Genomic DNA, 14,080 nt, shown 5'->3' on the forward strand with positions numbered 1-14,080 from the left:
AACACAAGTGCCATCACCCCTGCCGTATACTCCTCCTGCCTAGCACTGTATGATTTGAAATTAAATAGGGATTTCTGTCATTGTGTCCTCTTTGCCTTCTATTCCATACTAGAAACTTTAAGAGGTTAGAGACTACTTTTGATGTTTACGGAGCTCACCATCAAATCCCTAGGACCTTCTTAGGAAAAAGTAAATACTTGTTGAATTAACGAATAAAATTATATCTAGACAAAGAAACCAGTCCGAAGTCTGGATCAAGCTCTGTGATTCTGGGAAGTCAATTGGCCTCTCTGACCCTCAGTTTCCTCTCTGGTAAAGTGGTGTGATTCTTTCAGTAAAGTTTTAATGAGAATCCAGGTACAGGTATTGGACACGGCTGGAACAAAAATAGGAGGTTTGCGTCTGTGGATTTTATGGAAAGACACATAATAAAGGAAAAGACAAGTAAGAAGAATAACTTCAAGTACTGTTAGGAAGAAAATAAACCAGATATTTCAGAGACATTACAAACAGGGCGGCCACACACATGTCTCTGAGGTGAATTTCAAGATTTTCTCTAAGGCACGTACCAAGTATCTTCTCAATAATCCATTTTTGTAAAACTTCATTATAAAACCCATTTTCTTTTGGATAATAGAGAACATGTAACTCGACCCCGCCTTCTAGGCAGTCACACCTTGCCTGAGGCGGGACTTCATTGGCTGCAGCAGACCACGTGCTCCGTAGCTGCAATCGGCGCCCCGCCTCCTGGACCTTAACAGCTGTCGATCAAGGGCTGAGCTCCGCCCCCGGCGCGCGGCCGAGTCCCTCTCTATAAAAGGAGCCGGCTGGCGTGACGAGCCCTTACGTCGGAGCGTCACGGGCGGTGGGTGCGTGTGAGGTCATCGCGCGGGCGGGCGGGGTCGGGCGGTTTGAACGAGACGAAGACGGAACCGGAGCCGGGCGCGGGCAGTGGACGCGGTTCCGCCGAGAGCCGGTGAGGCGGCTAGCGGGAATAGGGCGGCGGCCATGGGGGTGGCCGGGTGAGCCACGGCAGGCAGGCACAAGCAGGCCTTGAGGGAGGCCGCTCCACACGGCAGTGCGGTTCAGGCCGGGTGGGGGAAGGGCGGGGCCGTGACCCGGAGCGCGCGGCCTGGGTTGAGGGGCGCGCGCTGTGCTCTGCTGGGGGCGGGGCCTCGGGCTGGAAGTGGGGGCTGCTCCTCCTCGGCGTGGGGGCTTCTGGGTCGCCGCCGAGGTGTGGAACTCGCGCGGTGGCGATCCGAGGTCCCTGGGCCGTGGACCCGGAGTGGGTGTGTGAGGGAGGTGGGCCTGCCGGGCGCTCTTGGAACCCGCAGAGTGCTAGGCGGTATTGCCTCTTGGGTGGGCTCGTTGTGGGGGTTCAGACGTGGCCTCGATTCCTTGCTCGGCGACCCTGGGCAGGTGCTGTAATGTCTGGGTTTCAGCTTCCTCATCTGTAAAACGTGCACAGTAATACAACGTACAGAAAGGGCTTTGCATGGTGCTTGGCAAAAAGTAAGCCAGCTCCTTGTACTCCTTCCTTCAAGGGATATTTGTCGAGTGGCCCACTAGGTGCTGGGCATCGTGCTACACACCCGGGAGTAGGCAGGCAAAGACATGCTCTCCAGGAGTCTGCCTCGTGAGGAGAGAGCTAGGAAAAGAAAATGAATACATTGACAAGATAATTTCTGTAATTACTAGGAGGACAATGTAGGATGATATCACAGTGTATTTCCAGGTGGCCATTTCTTAGCTGCCCTGGGGTGCTACAGGGCAGAAACTGACCTCTGCTCTATTTTGGGGAGGAGGGTCCTGAAGCCCACTGAGGGAAGTTATTGCCAGACCTGGCCTCCACCTCTTTGATGGGACGACGGGAGAATAGTAATAAAGATGGATCTTTATTAATTGGCACTTGCTGTGTGCCAGGCATTGTGTTCAATGTTTGATGTGGCATTATTTCATTTATATTCACACTGTCTTTTAGAGAGCTTATTCATTGATTTTGATGCTGGGTGAATCCAGGGCTTCATGCATGCTAGGCAAGAGCTTTATCACTGAACTATGTCCCCAGCCACCTTCATTTTACAAATGAGTCTGAGACTCTGAGTAGTGAAGAGACTTGCCTATGCTGCTTGGCAAATGACTAAACCCGCACCTGTGGCTCCAGAATCCAGGCTCTTAACCTTTATTTCACACTTTCCTTGAATTTCTGAACTAGAAAGCCCATTTTGTTTAGATGGGCCTTTGGTTGTGGTGTGTCAGAGTGTGCATAGCAGTTTCTGACACAAGGGAAACTTGGCACCGGTGCGCTTTTCAGTTCAGTGTTTTCAGCTAGATTCTCATTTAATTCTCACCACCACTCTGTGTAAAAGAGTGTTTTACCCATTTTACAGATGAACCATTTGTAAAGTTTTTTTTTTTTTCTTGGATTTATTTAGTTTGGTGCTAGGGATTGAACCTCAGGTTGTATCAATGAACTACATCATTTTTATTTTTAATTTTTTTTAATTAGCTAGTCCTTTTTATTTTTGATCTAGAAATGGAGTCTTGCTAAGTTGTTGAGGCTGGCCTCTAGCTTATGATCCTTCTGCTTCAGCCTCTGAGTCACCACTGGTGGGGAAAGTGTTTTATCCAGGGTCACATAACTCTTTTTGGCACCTCCCTCCCGCTTTTTCTATAGGACACAGGGTTGTGCCTTGAGAGTAACTGGGTGCTCTTCAGCTAGCATAGAATTAGAACAAGTGATAGAACCTGCTAAGAGAGCTGCTGAAGGAAGAAAGAGAGGGGGAGAGAGAGCGAGAGAGCGTGCTGTGCTAGCTGGTTAGACAGGGGGGCTTTTTCATGGTGATCAAAACTTGGATTGAAGAGTTCTGGGAAGGTAAGGTTTGTGGGTAGTCTTGGGTCTTCCATTGAGGGCAGACAATGGGATTCTTTTTTTTTTTAATTTTAACTTAATTTTATTTTCTTAGTTATAGATGGACACAATGCCTTTATTTTTTTTATGTGGTGCTGAGGATCGCACCCAGTGCCTCACATGTGCTAGGCAAGCACTCTTACCTCTGAGCTATAACCCCAGGGCCAGGCAATGGAATTTTTAATGAGGAAGAGCTAGAGGGAGCTATCGGTCTGAGAACTAGGCTATTTTGACTGCCTGGAAGAGCTGCTTAATTGCTCAAGTCAGTGAATGTTTATTGCACATCCACAGGGTGCCTAATCCTGTGTATTTAGTGTCTGAAGAGTTTGTGGAGCACATGGGACTAGCTATTAATCTACTGCTAATGAAAGAGTTTAAAATTATATGATGATGAAAGGCCATTAACCTTTTCTCAGCTGAGGTGTGGTCAGGAGACACGTGGCTTTATCAGCAGCTTAAATTTTATGGTAGCAATGCACAATACCCAGTGTACACATGAATGTCATCAAGATAGACTGCAAGTGCTCAGCCTGGGACCATGTTTTTTTGTTTGGATGTTTCTCTTTGGTATTTGATATTAGCATTTTGCACATAATATACATTCCATTGATTTGCTCAGGGATTTAAAACAGGAGACACTATCTGATTTGTGATTCAGGAAATTCTTTCTGGCTGCTGTGTAAGAACAGATTGAGACAGAGTAATTTGAAGACTTGACAGTGGATCTCCATGAGGGATGGTGGTAATGGGTCTCAGGTACTGTTTTTAGTACTGAAGATAATGTGTGAAACAGGGTGGCAGCCTTGGGTCATGTTTGTTGAATTCCTCTTTTGTTTAATACAGTGGAGAGTATTTTATTTCTTATCTCATTTAAATTTCTCCCTGCATGCTTGGGAAGTACTTTATCACTGAATCACATTCCCAAGCCAAAATAAATAAATCTCCTTTTCAAATAGGTTGTTTTAAGTTACAAGATAATTGATGTACCTTGAGTTTCAGTAACTTGCACAAGATCACACAACTAATGAGAGATGGCCTCACATTAAAACCCAGGTTCTCCTGGTTTGAAATCATTGGCTCTGTGCATGGAGTGGATTGCTTTCTGATCCTTGCCTGACCTAGGAATGGTTCAGAAATGAAGAAATACTGCCAATCTAATGTGATGATTACAGCAGTCATAGAGGTTTGAATGAAGTGTTCTGGAAAAACAGGGATTAATTTCCAATGGAGTCAGGAACTAAATTGTTTGGCTCTCTTGCATAACATGTTTTTATCAGCTGATTTCGGGAATGTGAGAGTGTTGATGGATTGCTTTCTGAAAAAAAGTTTATGTAGATACTTTTTTCTCTTTGTCATTGCCCTGTACATCCTGACAGCAGGTAGCTTTTAGTAGCCCTCACTGTGTGCAAGGCTTTGTGTCAAGTACAGTTGGGATCTCTGAGGGCACAGACCTGGTAAGTCATTTAACTCTCTAGACCCCATTCACCCCTGCATAAGGAGATTGGATGGGTGGATCCCTGACTATTCTTGCTCTCACATTCTGTGTGAGAATGTGGCTTACAAGGTAGATTACTGAAGAAGGTGGATGTGGGAAGTCCAACTCGTACTCTAGGTGAGGGAACGAGGTGCCACAAGAGAGCAAAAGGCTGAATTTGATGATAGTTCCAGATTGCTGTGAATCCCACCCCTCTTGCACCATTGGCAATGTTGATGTCTAACGAAATGAGGAAAACTATTAGTGTCAGGGTCACTATAAAATCTGTGTTACGGGGTATTCTCATGGTGACTGCCCAGGGGTTTCATTTAGATCTGAGTAGCCTGTCCTTATTCTTATACTGCATGAGTCTTCCCTCTCTGCTTCCTTTATCTCATATTGCTTGAGTCATACCTCCCTGCCTTCTCCTCTAGCAGCAGTTAAGGTGATCTTTTTCAGACTTTAATGAGATGAGACTTTGCCCTACTTAAAACTCAACAGTGGATTCATGTAACAGAATAAAGTCCGTATTCCTTACTGGGGTTGAAGAGCCCTAACATGATCTGGCCTCTTGACTTCTTTTCCCATTTGTGTTCCTGTTTTCCCTCTTGTTCATTAGGCTGTAGCATCATTCTTCCAGATGTGGTTGCTTCCTTCTGATTCTTAAGCTCTGCTGTCACTTCAGAGAGGCTTCCCCATCCATATTCCACAACCCACTTTGGCCAAGTGTTTGGTGTAAAATGAGATTTTTTGTGTTGGGTCATTGTCAGACTTCCCAGTACTCGAATGTCACCTCCTACAGACAGGCACATTGTCCCTCTTGCATGTCTGTTTTCAGGTTCCTAGGATAGTGCCCAGCCTGTGGTAGAGATCAGCAAAATATTTATTTTTGGTACTGGGGATTGAATACAGGGTTGTTTAATCATTGAACCATATCCCCAGCCCTTTTTTATTTTTTATTTTGAGACAGTTGCTTAGGGTCTGACTAAGTTGCTGAGGTTGGCCTGGAATCTTAAGATTCTCCTGCCTCGGCTTTCCCAGTCACTGGGATTACAGGTGTGCACCACTATGCCTGGCTTCAAGAAAATAATTTGTTGAGTGGGTGATGGGTGATTCAAATGGGACTCCTCGACGATGGTATCCACATTTATTAGTGTTTTATTTGTTTTGTTTTTTGATTTCGCAGTGCTAGGGATTGGACCCAGGGTCTCATACATGCTAGGCAAGTTCTCTACCACTAAGCTAGATCCCCAGCCATTTGTGTTTCAAGTGAGATTTATTACCTCAGTGTGGTGGTATGTGCCTATAAGTCCCTGCTACTTGGGAGGCTGAGGCGGGAGGATCACTTGAGCCCAGGAATTCAGGGCCAGCCTGGGCAATGTAGCAAGACTCTGTCTAAAAAAATAAAATAGTTATAATTAAATTCAATGAGATTTGTTGCTTTATGTTTATGTTTTGAATTTGAAAACCTGGCAGAAAGGTGAGGGCAATGTTTTCTGAGAGTGTGGCTGATGGGTCTGGGCATGCTTGGCTGCCAATCCCCAGGGCCTCCCTTTCTTCACTTATAAAATGAGGAAAGTGAAAAAAAACAAAAAACAAACAAACAAAAAAAACACAAAGTACGCGTATAAAGACATGAATTGGCGAGAACATACTTTACATACAAAGATATTAAAAATTGTGCTCTATATGTATAATAAGAATTGTAATGCATTTCTGCAGTCGTGTATTTAAAAAAATAAAGTCAATAAAAATAAATAAATAAAGAAAGAAAGAAAGAAAGAAAGAAAATGAGAATGAAGTGGATCTTGCAGAGGGTTGTCAGCAGAGAATTAGTATCAAGGACTCTTCACTTGTAAGATTGTCATTTGACATACCTTTATAGTATCTAGGTTATTGAAAATTATGAAAGTAGATATAGTCTTTAAAGACAATTTGGTAAGTATTGAAAATGGTAAAAAGAAGTAATGAAAGAAAACTGTAAGCATTTTGATGTCTTAATAAAATACTTGGACTGATGAGTGTGTGTGTTCATGGTGCTAGGGATTAATCCCAGGACCTCATACATGCTAAGATTAGGATGCCCTCTCTGAACTACACTGGGACTGATGTCTTCTAAATATAGAGTTCTCTTTTTTTGGTAAATATTTATTTTTTAGTTGTAGTTGGACACAATATCTTTATTTTATTTTTACATGGTGCTCAGGATCGAACCCAGGGCCTCACACATGCTAGGCGAGCGCTCTATCACTGAGCCACAATCCAAGCCCAATGTAAGAGTTCTTGTTTGTGCACCAGCCTCCCTCCGTAAAGCCCTTTCCCTTTATTTAGTGCCTTTTATAGTTAAAATTTTATATCAGTCTCCTTAAGATGGGATCTAAATTTTAGGCTGACTGGTGTTGGAAAGTTTATTTCAGGCCATTTTTGTTTGTTCACCAGGGATTAAACCCAGGTGCTTCAGAGCAACATCCCCTGTCTTTTGTTTTTGGGAGGGGGCATTAATAGGATTGAATTCAGGGTCACTTGACCACTGAACCACATCCCCAGCCCTATTTTGTATTGTATTTAGAGACAGGGTCTTACTAAGTTGCTTAATGCCTCACTTTGGCTGTGGTTGGCTCTGATCCTCCTGCCTTAGCCTCCCAAGCTACTGGGAATACAGGTGTGTGCCACTCTGCTCAGCCCTCAGTCCTTTTTATTTTTATTTTAAGATATCATCTTGCTTGGTTGCTGAGAATCGCATTCAATTGCTGAGGCTGACCTTGAACTTGTGATCCTCCTGCCTCAGCCTCCTGAGTTGAGATTACAGGTTATGTGCTACCTTGCTTGGCTTCTAAAGTCATTTATATACATGGAAGCCCAGGCTTATGACTGGAACACTAGTGTCTCTGGTTTGGCACCTTGGGGAAGAAGTTGAGGCTTACAAATTGGGTATTTTCTCAGGTTGATGCTGGGTGACTAGGAAAGGCTTTCCTTCACTTGTATGCCTACCATAATATGAGTCCTTCTCTTTTCTATGCATGTTGTAGAAGATGGCAGTGAACGTATACTCGACGTCAGTCACCAGTGATAACCTAAGTCGACATGACATGCTGGCCTGGATCAATGAGTCTCTGCAGTTGAATCTGACAAAGATTGAACAATTGTGCTCAGGTAAGAGAAATTCACTAGATCATTTTTCTAGGAATGCCTTTAGGTTCTTTGGGTGCACTCAGGCCTGTATCTGCCTACAGAGCCACACAGAGAAGCTGCCATTCCTTCCTGTCAGGCCTACCCTGCTTCCTCTTCTAAAAGGAGCTATGCTTAAATAGGCTATGCTTCTAGTCTGCATGTCTACCCTCTTCTGCTGCAGAGACTGCATTCTGTGACCTGGAGCTCTGCCTCAACTTCTGTCTATACTCTTGAACATCCAGATTTCAAATGTTTTGTTTGAGGACATTAATTGTAGTACTGTTGTAGGTTTTTTTTTGTTTTTTTTTTTTGTGGTGCTGGAGATTGAATCCTGGGCCTTACTCATACATACTGAGTAAGTGCTCTACCACTGAACTACACCCCCAGTCTTCTAGTTTTATTAGTTTATTACTGGCATTTATTACTTATGGAAAACACATGACCAAAGTCAGGCAAATGCCATTTGAGCCTTTTTTTTTTTTTTTTAAGTTGTAGATGGACACAAAACTTGATTTTTTTTTTTTTTAATTTTTTAATATTTATTTCTTAGTTTTCGGCGGACACAACATCTTTGTATGTGGTGCTGAAGATCGAACCTGGGCCGCACGCATGCCAGGCGATCGCGCTACCTCTTGAGCCACATCCCCAGCCCACAAAACTTGATTTTATTGAACCCAGTTCTTCATATGTGTTAGGCAACTGCTCTACCACTGGGCTTTACCACCAGTTCCTTTAGCCAGTTTTAATAGAACTGCAATTTGGTAGAGAGGTAATGATTTTAAAGCAAGAATAAAAATGTGGTCCGTTTCTGTATGTGCTAACTGTATAACATTTAGAAAACTAGTAACCAAATAAAAAATACCTAAAATTCCATTTTCCAGGAAAGCCACTAGTTGGATCCTTTCTGTCACATTTCTGTGTATAATTTGTGTATGTGTGTATCCCAAGTTTTTGCAAATTTAATATTATATTGTGCATATTCTCCAGTATCATTAATTTAGAAATACTACTTTGAACGGCTGTATACTTTTTTTTGTTGGTACTGGAGATGGAACCCAGAGCTTTGTGCATGCTAGGCAAGCACTCCTATCATTGAGCTATATCTCCAGCCCTTTTTGTTTTGAGACGAGAGCTTGCTAAGTTGCCCAGGCTAGTCTTGAACTTGTGATCCTCCTGCCTCAGCTGACCAAGCCACTGGGATTATAGGCATGCATCACCATGTCCAGCTCCTTTATGGACTTCTCTCTCATTTCTTGAGAGTTCTGCTGACTATTTCTGAGTTCTAACATAGTAAAGAACATGTCAGGCTTATTAAAATTGGATTTTCCACCAATAGGAGATGATATCAGAAATATGCCAGAAAAAGGATGGGATATGTGTCCTACTAGTACTTAAATTCGTGCCTTGGGGGTGGGCATGTAGCTTAGTGGTAGAGCACTTGCCTAGCATAAATAAGGTCCTGGGTTTATCTCTAGCACCACTCCCCCCCCCAAAAAAAAAAATTGTGGGATAGATAATCAGAAACCCTCTGTCTCTCCTAGTAATAAGAACAGTAATCATTTACTTGAACACTTGTATGCCAGGGTAATTTAAATGCTTTTGAAACCTTTCCATTTATTTCTCACTGTACTTTGATGAGGTAGGTATGGTTGCTCTCTGTTTTCAGATGAAAAAGATGGTTTAGAGAAGTAACAAGACCAGCTTTGTACAGCTAAGAACAGAATTGGGATCTGAACCTTTGTCTAAATCAAGAACCTATATTCTTCAACCCCTACACCCTAGTTGCTCTTTGAACTTTCTCTTTATTAACAGGTGCCATTTGGATTGTTTAAAATTACTGCTGTTTCTGATTTTTGTTTTCCTCCCAAGTTCATTTTCTGTATTTCCTCTGCATCGTACCACTCCCAGGACCTACTCTTGGTCTTAGTTTCATTTGCTAATTTCCCCTGTGAGGTTTAATCTCTCTCTCTTTTTTTTAATATTTATTTTTCAGTTGGACACCATATCTTTGTTCATTTATTTTTATGTGGTGCTGAGGATCGAACCCAGGGCCTCGCATGTGCTGGGCGAGCGCTCTTTCACTGAGCCACAACCCCAGCCCCTAATCTCTATCTTACGGTCAGAGGGAGGTTACCAGTGAAGTGGTTCCCAAGAATTATGTTTGTTAAACATTAATTACTTTGCTAGTTGTAGACAACAGTTTTTAGCCTTAGATTTGTGTTGCTTTTCTCCTATTTTTTGTTGTTTCCAGAGTATTCATGCCCCCATTTGTTTGAGACTTTTAAAACACTTGTTTGCCTCATGATCTGTGACTGATGTGGAGATGAGGTCATCCTTGTTCTCATTAGAGACACCTTTTTTTTACTAGCAGTTTCTCCCTAAAATTGACTTCTTTCTATAAATACCTTGCAAAGTATATCTCACTTAGTTAATTGGAAAATGCATTCTTTTTTCATGTGTAGATAAATTGAAATGTGCCAGTCTAGCCACAGGTCCTTCAGCCAGGGAGATGTCATTTACAGGCCTGGGCATGTAAAGATGCTCCAGTCTACCTTGAGCCATGTGACTTTGGACAAGTTCTGTTATGTTCTAGTTCCTTATTTGCAAACTTGGACAGTAGTACCTGGCCTGGCCCGGCCCACCTGTTTGGTTGTTATTGAGAGTCCCCTGTAATAATAGCTCTTAGGTATTGATTCTGTGTCACACCCTGGAGATGAGTGCAGATCTCTGAGAGGGCACATCTTCATTTATAGGTGGGAAGATTGCCCATGAGGCATAGCTTGTGCATTCCAGATCCTTGTTTTCAATCTATATGTTTCTGACTATCCAACCCACATGCTTTCTACTGCCTTACATATTATGTCTTTTTTTTTTTTTTTGGTATTAGGGATTGAACCTATGAGTGCTTAACCACTGAGCCACATTCTCTGCCTTTTTTGAGACAGGGTCTTGCTGAGTTGCCAAGGCTGGCTTGAATTTGTGATCCTCCTGCCTCAGTCTTCTGAGCTGCTGGGATGTAGGCATGAGCCCCAGCGCCCAGCTACATGTTATGTCTTAAAGAAGCATTTGGAAGAGAATTAGACAGATTTAAATTTCATGTAATTAATTACAATGACATTGTTTCACTGTAGAATATGTGAGGTGTTTCAATTTTACATGATGCCTGCCACTTTTCTTATCTGAGATAAAGTACTTTTCCCTGTTAGAAAATGGTAAGTGCAGGGTACTTCTGTGTTTTGTAAATAAGGTTACTCATTCATAAATAGTCTTCCTCTTGAAAGCCATGTAGGATCTCTCTTAGAGTATGGTGCATTTTGTTTCATGTTGATGTTTTGAAAACTGGATCTTGCTTCTAGTGTGAGAAACAGGATGAGCTGTAAACACTGCCCTGAAGATGGCCTGCTACCAGGGTTTGGAATCAGGGAAGGGGAGACTTCTCAACTCTTCGTGCTTTCTGAGACCCAAGGGAGATCCTCAGCTGTTCTTACTGGTGCCTCATCCTTCCTGGTCTTATAACTAACAAACACATGATCAAGTAGACCAGAATTCTCCAAGTTTAAAAAGTAGGAAGTTTTCCCTTGAATGTAAGAAAAAAACAGATTTACTGTTCTGTCAACTCCCTACTTTGGAGACCCAGTTGTCAAGTATTTTGGAAAGAGTGATCAAGGAAAAAATCTGACCACAGAGAATGATTTTGATGGGGAATTGCTTTTGTCAGAAAGAGATTGCTGTTTGCATTTTGCCAGTCGTAACTCTGTCCTCCCAATTCCATTCCATGTCAGACTGTAATGCATTTTTCTCAAAGATCCTGCATGTTGCTTTGTACACAGAGGGACCTCACTAAATGTTCTCCATTCTCCTCTCCGTATTCTCCCTCCCTACCTGGCCTCCTTCATAGTTCTTGTTCTGCAAAAAATAAGAGGGGTATATAAGCTTCCTTTTCTTCCAGTTTATTGTGTGGCCCTGATGGCTGTTGAGTTCATATAAGGCAGCTGTCAGTCTTATTTATGCTGCCTGTTAATGGCCTTGGCCTTCTACTCTGACCAAGCCGTTAACCAGGCCTCCCCTGCTGCCTTCTGGTCTGGTATTGCTGTCTGGTATATTTTTTCCTACCTCTCTTATTACCTAAATCCTAGCTTTGTTTTCTCCTCAAGGTGGCTTCCTTTTCCAAGTACTATTCATTTAAGGACATGATTCTACTTTACTCCTAGTGTTTAAGTAACATCTTTTGAAGCTAATTACAAATTCTCTTTGTCTTCTGAACGATCTTTGAGATCTACCCCCTTTCCCATTAGCTCACTGCTGCTACAGTGGCTTCCTAAAAGGATACTGGGTTCCTTCTAACTTCCCTACCCACCTCCTCCTCTTACACTGCATCAATCTGCAGCCTTTCTTTTTTGAGGGGTGGGGGGGTGGGTGGGTACCAGGGATGAATCCAGGGGTGCTTGACTACTGAGCTACATTCGTAGCCCTTTTTATTTTTAAATTTTATGTATGTATGTATGTACTGTATGTGTTTGTATAAGCAAAAATGGCTGTTTACCTGTATGCTGAGCGTATGGGTTCTCTCCTTTGATAGCGTGTTTAATTACTCTGTCCTAAGCTAGGCACAGTGGGACATGCCTCTAATCCTAGCTGCTCAGGAGGCTGAGGCAGGAGGATTGCAAGTTCAAAGCTAGCCTCAGCAATTTAACAAACCCCTAAGCAACTTAGTGAGACCCTATCTCAATATAAAAAAAATAGAAAGGGCTGGGGATGTAGTTCAGTGGTTAAATGACTCTGGGTTCAATCCCTGGTACCCTCCCACCCACCTCCCCTGCAAAAAAAAAAAAAAAAATAGCACAGTGGTTTTGGATTTTTTTTTTTTTTTTTTATCTCAGAAGCCACTGTATTTTCTTTTATGGCTATGTGATATTGTGATTTCTTTGTGTCAGTCTTCTATTGATGGAATGGATATTTAGTTTATTTCTAGTCTATTGCCCTTGGAAAACCATTGCTGTAATTGACGTATAAGCACACATGTGTTGTACAACTTTATTTCCTATTTTAAAACCAAAATTGTATTTTCCCATGTTGAAATATCCTGAGCTTGAATTTTAATGTTTTTATTAATGACTCCTCACAGCCCTCTCTTTCCAGATTTTATTCATCATTTAAGATGACTCAAGTTTCACCTACTCCATGAAGCCTTGAACACTTTCAATTTAATAGTCATGTGTGTTTCCTGTATGTTAATATTAAAGCGTTGAGAGTTCTTAAACTTTGGTCTTCTGATAGGTGAGCATCTCTTTTGTGCAGACTATTGGCTGCAGCTTTCATTTAACTCCCCTGACCTGAAAAGGTTGAGCCAGTGCACTTGAGATAAGCAAGCGTTTGACACTGGTGCACATCCTGCTCTTGTGTTGTGGTTTCTGCTTGTAGCACAGGGCCTGTTAAAATGGCGCTGTGGCAGTCAGTGCCATGATATATCCTACACTCTGTGAGTCCTTGAGCCATCAATTATATGGGCCTGTACTTATTTTGCAGATTGATGGGCCAGAGGCACCAAAGTGAAATCTTCTTCTAGTCCGCTTGTGTTGTCAGCATTTGCCCTTGTCTTGGTCACATTGTCATTAAGTCAGAGACTGGAAGGAAGGCCCCTTTTACACATAGTTGAGACATAGACCAGGAGTTTTCAACTCTTCCTGTAAAAAGCATTGATGAGCTTTTTTCTTTAACAAATTTAACCTTTTTTTGGTACCGGGGATTGAACTCAGGGGCACTCAACCACTGAGCCACATCCCCAGCCCTCTTTTGTATATTAGAGATAGGGTCTCACTGAATTGCTTAGCGCCTGGCCATTACAGAGGCTGGCTTTGAACTCGTGATCCTCCTGCCTCAGCCTCCTCAGAAGCTGGGATTACAGCCGTGCACCACTGCGCCTGGCAGAAATTTAACCTTTTTTTGTATTCTTATTATAAAAATAATATTCTCTGTAGTACATAGCTAAATATTGAAAAACTATAATGCATTCTACATCATCCCTCATGGTCATTATTGACCATTTTTACTCTACAAAACAAATTCCTATGGCTTCATTTAATACTTTGTTTTCTTGGTTTTTGTGTGCATATGTATTAAGATATTTTTACACATATAAAGATACCTTATGGTTATGTTTTTCTGTCTTGCGTATTCATTAAATGTTATATCTTGAGGTTCCCCCCCCCCCCAAAGTGAACAAACATAGTTTGAATGTTTGCATGAAATTCTGCGAGTACCACATATTGTGGCTCATGCCTGGGGATGCTGAGGTAAGAGAAAAGTTTTGGGATTTATAGGTTCCCTTTACAACTTTTTGTTAATTGTGGCCCAGCTACTAGGGATGCTGAGGTAAGAGAATTGGAAGTTCCAGACCAACCTGGGCAAATCAGTGAGATACGGTCTCAAAATAAAAAGGGCTGGGGATGTAACTTCGTGGTAGAGCTGGGTTCAGTACTCAATAATGGGGAACAAATTTTTGTTAGGATTTTATGCTAAAAGTT

General features: G+C 42.2%; 1 protein-coding gene across 1 annotated transcript in view; it reads left to right on the forward strand.

The window, feature by feature from the left end:
* The first annotated feature begins 852 nt into the window (after window positions 1-852).
* The window catches only part of Mapre1 (microtubule associated protein RP/EB family member 1), a 29,730-nt gene continuing 16,502 nt past the window's right edge, over window positions 853-14,080 (forward strand). The window contains exons 1-2 of the mRNA XM_046433532.1: window positions 853-976; window positions 7,415-7,538. Coding sequence (XP_046289488.1) covers window positions 7,418-7,538 — 121 coding nt within the window. The 5' untranslated portion in view covers window positions 853-976; window positions 7,415-7,417. The remainder of the gene's footprint in view (window positions 977-7,414; window positions 7,539-14,080) is intronic.

The sequence above is a fragment of the Marmota monax genome, unplaced genomic scaffold (assembly GCF_021218885.2).
Source record: "Marmota monax isolate L192 unplaced genomic scaffold, Marmota_monax_Labrador192_F-V1.1 WCK01_AAM20220418_F8-fsc00014, whole genome shotgun sequence".
Classification (NCBI taxonomy): domain Eukaryota; kingdom Metazoa; phylum Chordata; class Mammalia; order Rodentia; family Sciuridae; genus Marmota; species Marmota monax.